The sequence below is a fragment of the Cydia fagiglandana genome, chromosome 19 (genome assembly GCF_963556715.1).
Source record: "Cydia fagiglandana chromosome 19, ilCydFagi1.1, whole genome shotgun sequence".
Taxonomy (NCBI): Eukaryota; Metazoa; Arthropoda; class Insecta; order Lepidoptera; family Tortricidae; genus Cydia; species Cydia fagiglandana.
Genome location: NC_085950.1, coordinates 13,939,962 through 13,959,672, shown reverse-complemented (window position 1 = coordinate 13,959,672; position 19,711 = coordinate 13,939,962). Strand labels below are relative to the sequence as shown.

The window sequence follows — 19,711 nt, the reverse complement described above, 5'->3', positions numbered from 1 at the left end:
ATTGCTCCAGTCTACATAAAAGCACATCTTGTACCGTCTCCATATAATCTTTTAAATAGCTCTTTTCAAAATTTCTAAATACATATTATGAAATGCTTATAAACTCTGATCTCCGCTGAAATCTAAAACTACATCTATGACTAGGATGAACTAATTTTTCTAATTGACTTACGTTTGGTGCCCAGATTTCACGTTATGTTTTTGACAAAGATCATCACATAGAAATATTTATTTATTTATTTATTTAAACTTTATTGGACAGTAAAAAATTGTACAAAAGGCGACCGCGAGGCGAAGGTACCAGTTAACCCTCAGGCCAAACAGAGAACAAGTAGTAATAGGTGCAAGAAAAATTAAAAGTAGGAAAATTTAATATTAAGCATAAATTTTATGTTGAACAACATACTATTTCAAATATACATATTGCTACAATATACTTACTTATACATAGGTACATAACATACTAATACAGTATGTAAACTTACTAAAACCATTTACTCAAACCCGTTAATGTGTAGATCACACTGAGCAACTTTTATTAGGGCACCGACCCCGAAATCGCGAAAAAAAATTTGGTTGTTTCATACATTTTGCTGGTCTAGCATTGAATTTTTCTATGGGAGAATCAATTTCTTTTTTGCGATTTCGGGGATGGTGCCATAGTAAAAGTTGCTCAGTGTGACCTATTCATTAACGGGGTTGAGTAAATGGTTTTAGTAAGTTTACATACTGTATACATATGTGTACATGTAATATATATATAAATATAATATATATAAAAAAATATATACATATATCTACCTGCTTTCAGATTTCTATGAGACTTAGCTAAGAGACATTTCTAAAAGGTGTCTGCGCAACTTGATTTTAAACAGAGTTTTGGTCTGAGTTTGCCTTATCTCGAGAGGGAGGGAATTCCAAAGACGAATCGCATGCATAGTGAAGGAGTTGGTCATGGATCATGGAAATATATTAGTGTACTTAACTTTAGGTACTTAAATACGATTATCAACGGATAGAACACCTGTAAATCGACGACATAACAAGTTTACAGACTTGGGAACCCTTACAACAACACATTTATGCTAAACACTACTTTCCCGGAATGAGCAAAACATTTTCAAGCGTAGACAAAATGTACAGTAGCTATATTGGAATTTACGTCCTTCATGTTTATTTGAATTCTTTCGTTTATTATGCACCTGTCAACTTTGCTAAACATTAGCAGACCTTATCTCGTTTTATGACTGGTCAGTTACAGAACTTACAGATATTATATAGTTCCTAGTTATTTTCCATCGTATTTTCACGGAAACGTACGAACGTGTCTTGCTATTTCAGTCTGTCTCGGTACAAAAAATACAGAAATTGACTGAAGTAGCATGACAAATATGAACGTTTCCGAGAAAATGCGAAGGAAAATAATTATGCACTACATTCTGTACCTGTGTTAACAAAGATCTACATATAACTCGAAGGACTCTTTAACAGCTAGTGGACTGCATTTAGCTTTACATCAAAGCGATATTTGGCGTTATGTTTAGTATCTTATGAGTTCCTAATCCTATGTGTTATCTGTCCTTATCCTTTGCCCTTCTTTTTCCCCCGATCCTCTTGAAAGTACCCGCCAGGGCCGGGCACGAGCTTAACGCCGGTCCGTTCCGGTCGGTCGGACGCGGTCCGCTCCGGCGACGAGTCCGACACGATGCCCTGCAGTCGGTGCGCGTTCGTTTGACTTAGCCTGTTGATACAATACAATACAAATACTTTTTATTGCACACCTCAATAAAAGAAGACAATATAAAAGAAAACAGAAATACAAGCAGAGAGTATCAACTTGATATGTCAAAAACTGTTGCTCGTCCAACAGATTGGGACGATTCATAAGAGCTGGCACGAAATTTGTTCTGAACTCTCAATATTCCCAAACAACGTCCGCGCCAACTTTTGTGAATCAACCTAATACAGTGACAGCAACAGGCGCGCAGACGAAAAGGCAAACGGAAAACAACTTAGCTCAAAAATCTTTCGATGTGGTTTGGGGTGAGCACTCCATCTTCGTTTAGAGCAGCCTTAAAGGAGCCTACTGATTAACAGTCCGCTGGACGGTATCGGCCTGTCAGTTAGAACAAAATTTTGTTAGTTCCGAACAACTGACAGGCCGATACCGTCCGGCGGACTGTTAATCAGAGGACCCCTTTAAATAGAGTACGAAAATCGCTAACCTCCGGTAGGAGATGGCAACCGTAGGACCGTAATAAGAGTATCTATGAGTTTTGTGAATGATAATAATGAGCTCTCTGCTCGAGGATCACTGACCTGACCTCCTCCACATCGGCCACCTTGTCTATGAGGCTCCGTATGATGCCCTCCTTGTGCTCCAGCGCGAGATTAGCGCGCTCCAGCTCGCGGCGGTACTCGAGCTGGGCGGAGCTCGCGCGCCGCTCCTGCTCCACTATGCGACGCTCTAGCTCTTCGAGGGAGGAGTGAGCGCGGGATTTCACTTCCTAAAACAAACAGACATCTATTTATCCTCTATTATATGTGTATGATATGGATCCTGACCGAATTTTGAGCCATCTTTTGCATTTATTTCGAGGTCAGTTCCAGCGCGCCCATGGCTCCTAAACGACTAGGCGTGTTGCCTAACTACTAACTAACGGAACGCTTGGCCTTGGTGGCGCGCTATAAGGTACACAGACCGTAGCAGATAAGGTACAGAATACACATCTTGATCTCCCTCGTGATCCGCTACAGTGAGGCCAACGCTCTCCTGAGCGGAGCTCACGGAATGTTGCGAACTGACGGAGCGCTTCGGACGCGCTATAAGGTACACAGATCGTAGCAGATAAGCTACACACCTTTATTTCTCTCTTGATCCGCTCCAGCGTGTCTAGAGCTCTCCTGAGCGGCTCGGCGTGTTGCGAACTGACGGAGCGCTTGGTCTTGTTGGCGCGCTATAAGGTACACAGATCGTAGCAGATAAGGTACACACCTTTATCTCTCTCTTAATCCGCTCCAGCGTGTCCAGAGCTCTCCTGAGCGGCTCGGCGTGTTGCGAACTGACGGAGCGCTTGACCTGGGTGACGCACTATAAGGTACACAGACCGTAGCAGGTAAGATACACACCTTTATCTCTCTCTTGATCCGCTCCAGCGTGTCTAGAGCTCTCCTGAGCGGCTCGGCATGTTGCGAACTGACGGAGCGCTTGGCCTTGGTGGCGCGCTATGAGGTATACAGACCGTAGCAGATAAGGTACACACCTTTATTTCTCTCTTGATCCGCTCCAGCGTGTCTAGAGCTCTCCTGAGCGGCTCGGCGTGTTGCGAACTGACGGAGCGCTTGGCCTTGGTGGCGCGCTATAAGGTACACAGACCGTAGCAGATAAGAATAAGAATAAGAATAATATTTATTTCTTTAACATTATCCAAAATTTTAACATTCATAATACACTTAAATAGAACTTAACTAATGTAAATATACAAATATGTTTTTTTTTTAAGTAAACAATGATGTTTACTTAACATTAAATATAAAATCTTCTATGCAAGCAATATTTGTATCTGGCTCGAACATATTTTACATCAATACCTAAACTAAGTATATAATACTTGTATCTTAGGTATTTCGTGTTAGTAGGCCAATTTAGTGTAACTTATTGGGCAAAAACAATAAAGATTATATTAGTACGTGACAAAAACGTATGTAGGTAGGTACTTAAATAACTTTGTAGGTCAAGCAATGAGCAAGACAACTAAATGCTAACCTAAGTATAATAGCAGAATGATTATTTATAACAAACAATAGGTAGGTAAAGTGAGTGGACTATGTTAATACAAATGGCAACTGGTGACATAACTATTTTTATGGAAAGAGTGACTTAATTATACTACGAGTATTTTTGATAACTCTTGCTATACATAGCGCTCTAGGCACCCTCATAGTCTATAGAACTTAAATATCTAGTTTGCGCATTTTTCCTCGCTGGGCACTGCTCGTCTCCGGTTTTATGGTTGGACGGTTTCTTAAAGCGCTGACATGTAGCACATTTGGAAGGCTCACTCCTTGTACACTCCTTGATGCTGTGCCCTGATGATCCGCAATGTCCACATGTGGGCTCTGTATCTCTGCAGAACTTAGCCGAATGTCCATATTGCTGACAGAAATAGCATAAGGTCAGAAGAGTACAGTGTCTCGAACAGGGCAGGAAGACCAATTTATATATACACGCTGTTGTTGTATAAGCATTCTTCTGAGTTCGGCCGTACATTCCAAAATATAGTTGCAGGTAGAGCTGTCCTTCTTGCCTGATTTGTGACTGAGTTTGACTGAGTTCATAAATACCTCTCTGGAGAAATTAGGTTGCAGGTCTAATATGTTCTGTTCGAATATACAGTCAAACACATCTTTTTCGGGCATGTTTGTCGGTATCCCCAGCAGGATTATCTTGGGTCTCCGTTTGGCAGTGTCTTCTAGTTTAAGTCCTGATTGTTGGAGCTGTTGGGACGCTTTGAGCTTTTCGAGGTCGTCTTTTCTATCTGTGCTAATTATGACACCACCATTTTTCGTCTTCCTCATACCGCGAACATGTAGTTTAAGGGCTTCGGGCTTGATTAGGTTTTGGACCAGTTTTTTAGTATCCTCACTGGATTTCTCCTTATCGGCGGGGTAAATTGCGATGCTGCTGGTTTTGTATGTATGTATGTATGTATGTATTTACTTTATTGTACATAGAAATATAAACACGAGAAACACAGTTACAGAGTCAATTAAATACAACAAAGGCGAACTTATCCCTGAATGGGATCTCTTCCAGTTAACCTTTGAGGAAATGAGTAGAACAGAAGTAACGATGAATGACAAACAAAAGCAAAAGTGTACAATCCCTAAAATAAATAAAATGCACGTTTTGAATACACATTACTCCAAATATACATAAATAGAAATATAACAATACAAGAGTACATATACATATAATATATATAGGTATAAATAAAAATAAATAAATACTCAACATATAATATAAATAGATATATAGATATTAATTCGAACCAGAAAAGTAAAGGAAATGAAAGAAATAGGTACTTAATCGGGAAAAACAGAATTATCTAAGTATCGGAAAGCCACAATTTTCTGAGCCTCTCCTTGAGTGATGCTACAGATTGGTTTTGGTGGGCACAACAGTGGACGTTTTTCCGGTTCTGACCATATCGGCGAAGGACTGGTTTACTTCGGTAGTTTTGGGTGCTGCTTGTAGGTACTGCTTAAGTTCATGAAGTTGGGTGCTATAGTCTCTTTGCTGGGTTAAGTTCTTCACTTTAGCATGACACAGTAAATAATTCATCTTGGCCGAATGGTATTGAACGGCTAGCTGCGAGACTCCACCCATGACGCTCTTTGTTAGGTTGTTAATCCTCAATTTTTGGTCCGTGTTCAATTTACCTTCACTCGAAATTGTGCAAATTTCATTGAGGCGTATTTCAATTTGGGTCAACCATCCTTGAATTTCAGCTGTTGACACCGTATCTGGCATGTCCGATGGTGCTGACGCTACAGGTGTTCCTTGGGCAGTTTCCATGTCTACAGTATTTTTTTCTGAAGGCGGTGGGGTCCGTAAAGTCCGTGAACTTCTATTAAAGGCGTCTTGACCACTCATCGCGGCGTTGAAAAATTGTACTCATTTCCAACAATCAGTATTACTCACGCAATAGTTCACAGTGTGTGAAAAGTGCTGACACTGATTTGGCACAGTTACACTTTTATTGTTATGAATAATTATTAAATAAAGAATTCAAAAATAGCAGTTGACACGACCGCCTTTAACGGCTGTCGAAATAATAATTAGATAAGCTACACACCTTTATTTCTCTCTTGATCCGCTCCAGCGTGTCTAGAGCTCTCCTGAGCGGCTCGGCGTGTTGCGAACTGACAGAGCGCTTGGCCTTGGTGGCGCGCTATAAGGTACACAAACCGTAGCAGATAAGGTACAGAATACGCATCTTGGTCTCCCTCGTGATCCGCTTTAGTGAGGCCAGCGCTCTCCTGAGCAGCATATTGGCATGTTGAACTGACGGAACGCTTGGCCTTGGTGGCGCGCTATAAGGTACACAAACCGTAGCAGATAAGGTACAGAATACACATCTTGATCTCCCTCGTGATCCGCTTCAGTGAGGCCAGCGCTCTCCTGAGCGGCTCGGCGTGTTGCGAACTGACGGAGCGCTTGGCCTTGTGACGCACTATAAGGTAGTTACACAGATCGTAGCAGATAAGGTACACACCTTTATTTCTCTCTTGATCCGCTCCAGCGTGTCTAGAGCTCTCCTGAGCGGCTCGGCGTGTTGCGAACTGACGGAGCGCTTGGCCTTGGTGGCGCGCTATAAGGTACACAGACCGTAGCAGATAAGGTACACACCTTTATCTCTCTCTTGATCCGCTCCAGCGTGTCCAGAGCTCTCCTGAGCGGCTCGGCGTGTTGCGAACTGACGGAGCGCTTGGCCTTGGTGGCGCGCTATAAGGTACACAGACCGTAGCAGATAAGGTACACACCTTTATCTCTCTCTTGATCCGCTCCAGCGTGTCTAGAGCTCTCCTGAGCGGCTCGGCGTGTTGCGAACTGACGGAGCGCTTGGCCTTGGTGACGCACTATAAGGTACACAGACCGTAGCAGATTAGGTACACACCTTTATCTCTCTCTTGATCCGCTCCAGCGTGTCTAGAGCTCTCCTGAGCGGCTCGGCGTGTTGCGAACTGACGGAGCGCTTGGCCTTGGTGGCGCGCGCCGCTGCGCTGCGCATGCGGTGACGGAATATCACCGCCGCTTTGCGATATAGCCTGAATAAAAAAAAAACACTTGACAACTTTTCACCCCACTGAGTAAGTATCTTTGTTGTCGTAAAGAAGTTCCAGTTTCCGTTAATAATGTGTGTGTTAGCTTATGTCGCTCTGTCTATAAAAATTATTTTTTACCAAAATCTGATATTCAGCAGAGTTCAACGCTACTGAAACACAATTCAAGTAAACAAATTTACATACAAAGATTTAAAATCTTGACTTCCTCACCTCATTATGAGACCAATTAATCATAAAATTAACACTAGGTTTGGCGGGATACCGCTCTGGACCGATCAAAGTGGCGTGCTCTTGTGTTGGAGGCCAAGACTCATTTTGGGTCACCGCGCCAACCAAGTAAGTAAGTAACACTAGGTAGTCAGTTAAAATTCTGATGATAATATTAACCTGACGTTCTTTAGCGCCGCAGCCAACTCCTCCTTGGCAGCGAGCAGCTCCTTCTCCGCGTTGCTGCAACGGTCCTCGGCGGCGCGCAACTGTTGCTGCAACTTGGCCACTTGCTCGGTTTTGCGCTCGTTCTCCATGCCGTACTGGTGTTTCAGCTCTTCTAACAGCCTGTTACAATGAAATGTATGTATATATCTATTAAATACAGTTTATCAGTATATAATGGAGTTTCAAGAGTTGTGTAAGAAGAAGTTAAGAGTAATGCTACGAGCGTTTTAGCTACTATTCAAAACCACTTCTGTAGAAATGTGTCTATAGACTAATGGCGTTATTCATAAACGCGTTACTGGCCTAATAACCTACCTATAACTGCTGTGAATCGTTTGTCTTTATCTGTCATTTAGACTTAGAGTAAATGTATTTGTAGGAAAGGGATAAAACATAATTTAACTATATCAGGCTCGTAAAGTTTATGAGTTAACTATCTTGATTACCAACGCTTCGTATACCGTGTCTGTGCAAACCGAGTGGATGTTTAAGCGGGCAGTTCAAATGCCATAGACTAGAGATGCACCGGATGTCCGGTTACTATCCGGTATCCGGCCTATCCGGCCATTATTTTACTATCCGGCCGGATACCGGATAGTGACCTTCTATCCGGCCGGATACCGGATAGTAACATTGCTTGATTTCGGAGTAAACAAATTGGATTTAAGAAACAGACACGGTCATAATCGTACTTGTTTATTATTTTAAAACAATTTAATCATTCCACTGACTTGCACGCGCACTCATTTCGAACCTAGAAATGAGTCCGCCCGAACCTTTACTAGGATACAGGTCAAACCTGCAGAATGCGCACCTGAAAAACCGAAATGTAGGTATAGTTTCGCCGGCCGAATATCCGGCGGCCGGATACCGGATATTCGGCCACTGTCCAGGCCGGATATCCGGTAACCGGTATCCGGCCAAACAACTATCCGTGGCATCTCTACTATAGACCTTGGAAGCTTTACATCACGCTGTACGCCTCATCGAACGACATTGGAGCAAGACACAGTGATCGGACCTTTCGTTCCCGCCTATGGTTGTCGTTGCCGCCGTCGCAAGTCGCTCAATGTCGTGGCCGAGCCGTAACCCTAGCTCCGAGCGTGCACTCTCGACGCTGACGTCGACTGCCATGCTTATTTTAATCGAGGAGTATCGCTAATGGCTTCTCTACACGACGGGCCAGCGTCGGCCACTCCAAGGGACGCATTTATGCGTTAGAGGGAGCAAGTGATATTGCTCTCATTCTACCGCATGGTTGCGTCTTTGGAGTGGCCGACGCCGGCGCTGGCCAATCGTGTAGAGGCGCCATTACGATCTGTTACCGCTTGCAGTGGTCGAGGCGGCGCTCGTGCAGGTCGGCGGGCACGGTGCGCGCGCGCAGCGCGTCCAGCGCCGCCATCTTGCTGTCCGACGCCTCCAGCGCGTGCTTGAGCGTGAAGTACTCGCGGTGGACCGTCTCGTAGTCGCGCATCATGGCTGCCACTGACCAATCATACTACATGATAATAATAATTAAATGCAAAGTATTAAAAAAAAACAAAGTTATGAGAGTTGTAGGATGCCCGGGCTGAAAGCCTGCAACTTAAAAATAGACAAAAAAGGAACATAAACAGGCTGAAATGAACCCGTAATTCTAAAGTGCAAATATGCAGTTTAATAGGCATCTACCTATAATTCGTTTTATCCTGGAGAAAGTCGTGTGAAGGCTAGGCAGTATTTTTCATTTGTATGGCTGGGCCTTACAAATGAAAAATTCAGAATTTATTACTGAAATTTTAACCTATAGTGGGAATAGAGTTGATTTTGGTATTGTTTGAAAATTTAACGAAACAAAACAAATGCGAATTTGCTGAAACTGAATATGATTAAAATTTCATCGAACTGAATAAGTACTATAGGTTTGGGCCTTAGGAGGATTGGAAACTGACATATCAAACAATTGTCACGAACATGTCATAAAAGATCCCTTTATGGGTTTTGTTCTTGGCATGCTACACGAGCTAAGACATAGTAAATAAACTCTGTGAAAAACAGGTCAATAAATTCACTTACTCTTATCTTCATACAACTCGTAAACCTCTTTCAACTTGGACTCCGCCCTTTCAGCTCTCTCCAACAACGTAGCTCTCTCAATATCGCCCGTCTCTTTCTCCACCCCCAGCTTCTTGTAGCTCTGTCTCACTTGCGCCAGCTCCGACTCTAGGGCTGTCACCTTATCGAGCAAGCTTTTGTTTTCGGACACTATTTGTTTGGATTTCTTGTTGATGTTTTCGAATTGTTTCTCGTAGTCTAGAATGAGGGTGTCTTTTTCTTGTAGATTTTCTTGATACGCATCAAATAGAGGCGCTGTAAATTTCACAGTAACTTTAGGATTTTTTTAGGGTTCCGTACCCAAAGGGTAAAACGGGACCCTATTACTAAGACTTCGCTGTCCGTCCGTCCGTCCCTCTGTCTGTCACCAGGCTGTATCTCACGAACTGTGATAGCTAGACAGTTGAAATTTTCACAGATGATGTATTTCTGTTGCCGCTATAACAACAAATACTAATAAAAAATAAGTTCAAAAACTAAAACCCGACTACTGCAAATCGCGCTCTAAAAAGTATGAAACAAGATAGAATTCTTATCTAAAATTATCAAGCAGAAAATATTATATATGTTACCATTTTTTTTATATAAAAATACAACGTAATATAATTTACTGATTTTTTTATATATTTACAGAGATTCAGAGGATCGCCGTGGTCGTATGCCACGATTATAAACTTAAAAGTAATGTGGCATACGACCACGGCTATCCTCTGAATCTCTACGATATAGGCGATATCGAAGTCCCGAAGTATCCGACTCCTTTAGTGCCTATGAGGGCGCCGATGGCGGCCGTCTTTGGACCGCGTACGTCGGGTTACGCTCGACACTTTAAGTATGAGGGCGCCTTCAGCGCCCGGTTTCGGAACGCGTACGTCGGGCTACGCCCGACTCTTTTAGTATGAGGGCGCCGAAGGCGCCCGGCTCTGGAACGCGTACGTCGGGCTACGCCCGACTCTTTTAGTATGAGGGCGCCGAAGGCGCCCGGCTTTAGAACGCGAATGTCGGGCTACGCCCGATTCTTTTAGTATGCTTTTAGTATGGCTTTGGAACGCGTACGTCGGGCTACGCCTGACACTTTTAGTGTGAGGGCGCCGAAGGCTCCCGGCTATGGAACGCGTACGTCGGGCTACGCCCGACACTTTTAGTATGAGGGCGCCGAAGGCGCCCGGCTTTGGAACGCGTATGTCGGGCTACGCCCGACTCTTTTAGTATGAGGGCGCCGAAGGCGCCCGGCTTTGGAATGCGTATGTCGGGCTTCGCCCGATTCTTTTAGTATGGGGGCGCCGAAGGCGCCCGGCTTTGGAACGCGTACGTCGGGCTACGCCCGACTCTTTTAGTATGAGGCCGCCGAAGGCGCCCGGCTTTGGAAAGCGTACGTCGGGCTACGTCCGACACTTTTAGTACGAGGGCGCCGAAGGCGCCCGGCTTTGGAACGCGTATGTCGGGCTACGCCCGACTCTTTTGGTATGAGGGCGCCGAAGGCGCCCGGCTTTGGAACGCGTACGTCGGGCTACACCCGACACTTTTAGTACGAGGGCGCCGAAGGCGCCCGGCTCTGGAACGCGTACGTCGGGCTACGCCCGACTCTTTTAGTATGAGGGCGCCGAAGGCGCCCGGCTCTGGAACGCGTACGTCGGGCTACGCCCGACTCTTTTAGTATGAGGGCGCCGAAGGCGCCCGGCTTTAGAACGCGAATGTCGGGCTACGCCCAATTCTTTTAGTATGGGGGCGCCGAAGGCGCCCGGCTTTGGAACGCGTCGTCGGGCTACGCACGACACTTTTAGTGTGAGGGCGCCGAAGGCTCCCGGCTTTGGAACGCGTACGTCGGGCTACGCCCGACACTTTTAGTATGAGGGCGCCGAAGGCGCCCGGCTTTGGAACGCGTACGTCGGGCTACGCCCGATACTTTTAGTATGAGGGCGCCGAAGGCGCCCGGCTTTGGAACGCGTATGTCGGGCTACGCCCGACTCTTTTAGTATGAGGGCGCCGAAGGCGCCCGGCTTTGGAATGCGTATGTCGGGCTTCGCCCGATTCTTTTAGTATGGGGGCGCCGAAGGCGCCCGGCTTTGGAACGCGTACGTCGGGCTACGCCCGACTCTTTTAGTATGAGGCCGCCGAAGGCGCCCGGCTTTGGAAAGCGTACGTCGGGCTACGTCCGACACTTTTAGTACGAGGGCGCCGAAGGCGCCCGGCTTTGGAACGCGTATGTCGGGCTACGCCCGACTCTTTTGGTATGAGGGCGCCGAAGGCGCCCGGCTTTGGAAAGCGTACGTCGGGCTACACCCGACACTTTTAGTACGAGGGCGCCGAAGGCGCCCGGCTTTGGAACGCGTACGTCGGGCTCCGCCCGACTCTTTTAGTATGAGGGCGCCGAAGGCGCCCGGCTTTGGAACGCGTATGTCGGGCTACGCCCGACTCTTTTGGTATGAGGGCGCCGTTTGGAACGCGTACGTCGGGCTCCGCCCGACTCTTTTAGTATGAAGGCGCCGAAGGCGTTTCGGAACGCGTACGTATCTTGTAAAAAAATTGACTGTTTCATACATTTTGGCTGATCAGGACTTCTATACCTATTCACGTTATAAAATGTTGCAGGACATTAAAAAAACACCATGTATAGCGGCCAAACAAATTTCTTTTGCAAAAACCTTCTTTTATCGCCGTAGTCGCGTAGCACGCGGATAGAATCCAGAGAGCTTGTAGATTCATAGTTCGAATCACCTAACCGATAAATTAATGTTTTATCTGGCGCATGCAAGCAAAGCCGGGTGCAAAAGCTAACAATATTTATATATTTGAAATGTGCTATTTGAGCTCTTTCCAATGACGTATACATCATCATTACTTAATTTTAGTTTTTTGGTTCGTGACTTTATGACCTCTAGAGGGCGCAGTGTTCATTTTTTTGTGACGCCATATAGCCTATAACCAGCGGACGATTAAGACGATTCGAATGACACATCGTTTGTTAAATTATAATAAGTACTTTAGAAGTTATGAGGGAACAGATGAACATACATACATACATACATACATACCCACATACATACCGGTCAAAATCATAACCCTCCTTTTGCGTTGCCGTAGTCGGGTAAAAACAGAATAAAATAAAGATTTAAGTGGGGCTCCCATACAACAAACGTGATTTTTAACCAAAGTTAAGCAACGTCGGGCGTGGTCAGTACTTGGATGGGTGACCGTTTCTTTTTTGCATTTTTTTCCGTTTTTTTTTTAATTATGGTACTTCGTGCGCGAGTCCGACTCGCACTTGCCCGGTTTTTAAATCATCAATGGTAAGTAACCGAAAATATACTTAAAAATAACCTCAATTTCACTGTTTCCACCGGTTAGGTACAGTCAAGGAATTTAAATTCCGACCCATTTCGTACTTTGTCACAGTGACAACCGTATGAGGTCTCTAGCGGCTTTCATATTGATTGTCACTGTGACAAAGTACGAAATGGGTCGGAATTTAAATTCCTTGACTGTACATACTCAAGCCAATCTTGGCACCACGTCCCACGCACCAGTAGGCGAAGCACATGAATGGTGCGACAGTATCTCGCCGCGAGATAGACTGACTACCCGCCTCTGTCTAACCTCTAGCGGCCCACCATACAAGGAAAATTGGCAATCGAATTCGAATCAACGGTATTAGAAAATAGAGTTGAATTTGTTTTGTTTTAAAATCGAACGAAACGAAATAAAAGAAACTCTATTCCATTTCATTAAGATTTAAATTTCATTGGAGGTAATTTGTACTAGTATTAGAACATTGAACCCCAAGAGGCTAACGTATTAATGAAAGAGGGACGGGTAGTCTATCTCGGGGCGAGATACTGTCGCGCCAATCATGTGCTAGCACAGAATAAATAATAGTACTACCGTACAGAAAGGAAACTTCCTACAAAACCGAAGTTTGACAGCGGTTCAGGGTCGAATCATGCTATCCCTTTCTAACATATAGCACTATCCCTTTCGGCTACTTAGGGTTGTCAAAATTCAAGTGATTACCTTATCTGTGGTCGTGCACGCAAAAGGAAGTCAAGTGGTGCCAACCCTAATATGAATATGAATATGACCGAAGTCAGGAGTTTCGCACCCCTGGTGCTAGCCCGGCTGTAGGTATATATCTTTCATGGTCTTACCTAAAGCCTGTGCACTCAATAGTCCAGAAAGATCGACGACCCGAGACGAGTGCGGTAGATCGTCCGTCCCGCTCTTCGATTGAGCATCATCGGTGTTGCCAACTTCTAAAATAAAATAAAAATGTTTGGTAATATCATTTCGTGTGCGATCACTTAATGCTTCTGAAAAATAAGAATCTCGAAATGATTCTATTTTAGGGTTACCTACGCAAAAATCAAATTAGCACTGTTTTAGATATAGTTTGTCAAAGGACTGTCTCATTTCAATCAAAGACAGAGAGAATCATACTATCTTTGTCTTACTCTAGTACTAGCACTCAAAAGAAAAGGATGAGTATAGTTTTCCTGGTTCTTACTGACTGACAAATTGGGTCGACCAACTATACATATACTTACAACTGAACTGAGGGAAAGTGTTCTTAATGAAAATCTCTTCTCTTCCTAGGTACTAACCTGGCCCTTTGTACCCGAGACTGGTGGTGATGAGGGAGTCAAGGTCAAATTTATCAGCTTTGTTATCCGTCGCCAGATTTTGTATGTTGGCGCGGAGCTTCTCCTGGTATCTCGATAGCTGGACATTTAATCTGAAAATTGTAAGTTATACGACATTCGTACAAAGAACTCACGTACAGACACACACGACACATACACTCATCACACGATACAAGAGCACATCCCGTGAGGACCATTAAGTTAGACTTCACATCTACTATACAATTTATAAAAACTAATCCTAAGGCCCAAATCCTACTTACAGTAAATACTTCTACAGTTCGATGAAATTTAAATCATATTCAATTGGAACAGAGTCGCTTTTTATTTGTTTCGTTCAATTTTAAAACAACGCGAAATAAACTCTATTTCCTACCGTATAGGTTCAAATTTCAGTCGCAATTTTGTATTTTTCATTGGCCAATTGGACGTAGTAGCTCAAGGCGTCAAGACCTGATTCGGCCATGGCGACCGGCGAGAGCTATCGCAAGACCGGGAGGCATGGCGTGATCTGGTGTCGGAGGCCAGGACTCACTTTTGATCGTTCCGTCACCGTAATAATTATGGCAGGGCCTTTGGAGGGTATAATAAGCACAACAAATGGTTGATTGATACCTGTAGAGCACATCCTTGAGCGCCTGCATGTCCCTCTGCATCCTGTGCGTGTGCTCTCGAGCTTGCGTCAGCAGGATCTGACGGCTGCTGCAGCTCATGCATACCTCCACTAGTGGGATCACTGTTTCCACGCGATCTAAAATGTATAGAGACCTTTAAGAGGGAAACAGCATAATGTTGCAGAAAATGTGCGATGAAGCAAGGTCTTCAAACTCTGGCGCGCAGGTTAAATTGCCCTTTGAGCAGAATTTTGAAAGGACACGGATGAAAAGAATGCCTTCGATCAAATAGTTTGGATAACTGGTATCAGCGGTAATGCTCTGGTTTGCTAGGATAGCGGTGCCGTCATATAGCGGCCGTCTCCATAACAAATACTACGACATCCATATTTAGCCGTATTATTTAGTATGGAGACGGCCGCTATATGACAGCACCGCTATCCTGGGAAAACCGATCTTTAGACACGTTCAATTTTACATTTGAAAATTCATTCCATTCCATTTCCATCCATTCGATTTATTTAGCAGTATTTAGCAGATGGCGCCATCATACCTTGCTCCTATTTCTATGAGATTCGGCTTAAAGGGTTGCCACCCAAGGCATGAAATACCATTAAAAACCCTAAAAACCAAAAATTTGTCACAATTCTAGGGATTGACAGGGCAAATGCTGGCGCCATCTGGTAAATACTTCGACCGGCCAACCCCGTTACAACAGAAGTTAGGTGACAATTGTCATAAGTGCAAATGCAATCATAATAGTAAATAGCGCCATCTGCAAAAGTGATGCCGCGTGCGTGAAAGTTGTATGGAGATTGTGAGTCTTCTCTAATGACTTGTATCTGGTATAAGCGTACGGATATCATTACTTCAATTGTCTAGCTCTTCTGGACATACCTTTATCAGGCACATCCAACTGCTTGACCCTATCGCCGAGCTCCTTGCACCTGGCCTCCAGCTCGCTGTTCCTCTCTCTCTCCCCCTTGAGCGCCGTCTTGCACTCCTCCACATTCTGTACGAGGGTCGAGACCTGGACATACCTTTATCGGGCACATCCAACTGCTTGACCCTATCGCCGAGCTCCTTGCACCTGGCCTCCAGCTCGCTGTTCCTCTCTCTCTCTCCCTTAAGCGCCGTCTTCCATTCCTCCACATACTGCACGAGGGTCGAGACCTGGACATACCTTTATCGGGCACATCCAACTGCTTGACCCTATCGCCGAGCTCCTTGCACCTGGCCTCCAGCTCGCTGTTCCTCTCTCTCTCCCCCTTGAGCGCCGTCTTGCACTCTTCCACATTCTGTACGAGGGTCGAGACCTGGACATACCTTTATCGGGCACATCCAACTGCTTGACCCTATCGCCGAGCTCCTTGCACCTGGCCTCCAGCTCGCTGTTCCTCTCTCTCTCCCCCTTGAGCGCCGTCTTGCACTCCTCCACATTCTGTACGAGGGTCGAGACCTGGACATACCTTTATCGGGCACATCCAACTGCTTGACCCTATCGCCGAGCTCCTTGCACCTGGCCTCCAGCTCGCTGTTCCTCTCTCTCTCTCCCTTAAGCGCCGTCTTCCATTCCTCCACATACTGCACGAGGGTCGAGACCTGGACATACCTTTATCGGGCACATCCAACTGCTTGACCCTATCGCCGAGCTCCTTGCACCTGGCCTCCAGCTCGCTGTTCCTCTCTCTCTCCCCCTTGAGCGCCGTCTTGCACTCTTCCACATTCTGTACGAGGGTCGAGACCTGGACATACCTTTATCGGGCACATCCAACTGCTTGACCATATCGCCGAGCTCCTTGCACCTGGCCTCCAGCTCGCTGTTCCTCTCTCTCTCCCCCTTGAGCGCCGTCTTGCACTCTTCCACATTCTGTACGAGGGTCGAGATCTGGACATACCTTTATCGGGCACATCCAACTGCTTGACCCTATCGCCGAGCTCCTTGCACCTGGCCTCCAGCTCGCTGTTCCTCTCTCTCTCCCCCTTGAGCGCCGTCTTGCACTCCTCCACATATTGCACGAGGGTCGAGTATTGGTTCTTCAGCTGATCGTTCTCTTCTGCAAATAGTTTGTTGTATTCGAGGACTGCTTTCAGTTTGTCTTTTAGCTTTAAGATGTAGGCGTCTTTCTCGGATATCTGCGAAAAAAATGAGAATGTTGGAGTTGGAAAAGCTATTGGCCATGGAAAAATATGGTACTTACAATATCATAGCATATCTTTCACATGGCTAGTACACAAATGTAATAGATAAAAAATAATCAACTTATACTCGAATAGCAGAGTACCTATGACTGATTTACTGACTGACTTCACACTACATACACCACATTAGATTTATTTAGGTTTTCCAGTGTGATTAATTTCGCCTCTTTTTGCAGGCTTTTTATCTACGAACTCCCAGTACAATCGTATTTCTTAGATTGTTCCGTCTTCTGTTCTTTAGCAGAAACTTGCTCTCCCGTCTATGTGTGACATTACAGTACTTCTCATTTCTCATCTATATAGACATGGCAAACTATCTTACCGTGGTGACGCTCTCCTCACACCTACTAATAAGAGTGGTGATAAGCCCCTCGTACTTCTTGGATAGTTTCTTCTTCTGTTCTTTGAGGAGCGACTTACTCTCCCGACTTGGTCGAGGTGACGTTATTGCTATGGCTTGTATGTTGCGCTTCCGTGGAGGCTTCGGAGGCTTCGCGCCTACATGGAAAATATTTAATGTTGTATTTAACTACAAATTGGATACATAGTGCTAGCAAAGAAAATAATGCTTGTCACACTTTTATGCTTCTAATGATTACCAACTTGATTTCCATAAATATTCTTTTCCAATTTTTTGTTAGTGTAATATCAGTAATGTACTTTTAAAACAGACAACTTACTGTTTAAAGTAACATCAGACATCAACCATTCATTCATCTTGGCTTTCATAAATAATCTACACAAGTACAAAACACGAAACAAATTAATCTTCTGATATGCTTCTGATAAAGCTACATACCTATCTGAGAAGATGTTCAGATCTAAATATGACATCAAATTTTGATGTTTATTGTAACTGTATATGTAATGAAATTAAATAATTATTCATTACCTTAATGCTTTACCCTGTTGCGCAAGGTCTGCTGACTACATGCAATATTTATTAATGCATTTTCTACCATCTTTAGATGGATCTAAATTTACTTTCATACAAAATAAAAATTGTTAATATAAAAATCATACCAGCAATAACATCCCGAGGATCTTCATACAAAGGGTTCTCATCGACCAGCTTACACGGAACCTCATCAGTGCCCTCCAGTAGCTTCGACTCGGTCCTCTTAATGACGGTGTTGAGTATGTCACGTCTCATACTGGCTCGTTTTCCTGTACCCTGAATGTCAAACAGTCTATGGTCTAATGTGAAGTTGCCGGAAAATGTTAGCTTCTCCGGACTTATGTGAGCTAAGCATTTCTTGGACTTTCTTTGTATTGAAGATGTCTGTAAAGATGTGAAATGAGAGCTAACAGCAATTTGACTAAGAGCACTGATGATTTTGAATAATACATGTAACAACTAAGTAAGTGTTAGGTTAGGGACGTGGACGCGGTGGGCCCAATTTGTAGAAATACATTCAAAACTTCATGTAAGAAAACACTGCTGATGCTAGCAATAGTGTAAAAATGTGTCATAGGCTACAGTCACCTGACTGTTTAAAATTATGTGACGACTTAATTGTTATGTGAAATGGTGTTGGTGAATAACAATATTGTATAACCACTGTAAACATCCACTAGTACCTTCATGTGTATTAATAAAACACTGTTTATGTAAGGTCAAATAAAGTAACTCATTATGCTGCTCTACGTAATTTAACGACTCAAATTTGCTTTTAATTTTAATAAAGAGTAACAAAAAACAAGATTTCAATAGACATGCAAACATAATGATCTTTTTGTTAAATTAATTCAAGTATGTTATATGTAAACATTACAGCTTGGAACCTGTCATACATAACTTCTTAATAAAAACGTAATTTACCTTGGGACTTTGATAAAAACCATCTTCCATCGTCACCTAGTTTCAAGAAGCGAAATCTTAGCACCCATATTGAATATTACACAACAAAGGAAAGAGTTCCGCTCTTTGTTCCGACGAAGACAACGCTGAAAAGATTTGCGTGTTCTGAATAATTTGTAGGTCACGTATTTATGTGAAATGAAATCTAACTAGGTCACAAAAGTTCGATACTTACTTACACGCGAACAATGTATTGACAAAACTTTTCGCTGAAGTATAATAACTGGTTTGTACTATAAGCACTAAGTCAGATTCAGTCATTTTTTTGACTTATGAAAGAGGTGATTCTTTTTGCAGCATATTTATTATTTCCATTTGAGTTTAGCTTTGATATTTTTTTACTCTTACAGTAATCTAATCAAGTAGTAATAGTAAACACCGGTATTTTGACATTCGGTTGCCATAGTTACGGGGTCCGAACTATTTAAGACACTGTTTTACACGCGCGGATACTGTTAACTTTGCCAATTTAGGTGCATTTTTATTTTTGACCAGTTACTTATAGTGGCAGGAAAAATGGAATATGAATATTCGTTTTGTTTTCGTCATTTGTTTTTATTTTAAGTATTTAACTTTGCGTATCTTGCCTTATCTTGCACTTAATTTTAATATAATATCTTTTATATTTTTATTATTTTTTAATTTACACAAAAGTATGGTGTTTCATTGTGCTATCATGGTGTTCAAATTCCAGGATTTTCCTGCATAGGCGGTATATTACGTGTGTTTAAAAAATGTAGTTCTAAATCAATTATCAAATCCAAATGTTTAATAGACTAAAAGACATTCCAAATAAAATGAAGTAGTAACCAGCCTCTGTATTTTGCTATGTATCTATATTTTATTTCACTTTAACTTTTCTTTGAACAGATACCTATTTGTACTCCTTTATACACATACAAAGAACGTGTTTTTCAGCGAATGGGAACCACAAATTAGAATTACACCCTACCACGGAATTTATTTAATTGATAAGAAAACACAAGTAAAACGCAATGAAAGAAAATTTTACTGAATCA

General features: G+C 43.5%; 1 protein-coding gene across 1 annotated transcript; it reads right to left on the bottom strand.

Moving 5' to 3' along the window:
- Positions 1-778: 778 nt before the first annotated feature.
- Positions 779-19,065, bottom strand: LOC134674043 (protein Cep89 homolog). The gene is made up of 14 exons (XM_063532093.1): positions 18,872-19,065; positions 18,654-18,778; positions 17,855-18,113; positions 17,154-17,329; positions 16,528-16,765; positions 14,631-14,766; positions 13,977-14,107; positions 13,524-13,628; positions 9,340-9,633; positions 8,610-8,769; positions 7,237-7,404; positions 6,677-6,831; positions 2,320-2,503; positions 779-1,741 (listed from the first exon to the last, which is right to left on the bottom strand). The coding sequence occupies exons 2-14, from the start codon at positions 18,681-18,683 to the stop codon at positions 1,582-1,584; spliced, it is 2,196 nt and encodes a 731-aa protein (XP_063388163.1). The 5' UTR covers positions 18,684-18,778; positions 18,872-19,065; the 3' UTR covers positions 779-1,581.
- Positions 19,066-19,711: the final 646 nt, after the last annotated feature.

Coding starts and splice junctions, on each gene's coding strand:
- LOC134674043 (XM_063532093.1), bottom strand. CDS start 18,683: ATGGAAGATGGTTTTTATCAAAGTCCCAAG. Junction 14,767..16,527: donor GTTGGATGTGCCCGATAAAG/GTATGTCCAGAT, acceptor TATACATTTTAG/ATCGCGTGGAAACAGTGATC. Junction 9,634..13,523: donor ATTGAGTGCACAGGCTTTAG/GTAAGACCATGA, acceptor TGAAATTTACAG/CGCCTCTATTTGATGCGTAT.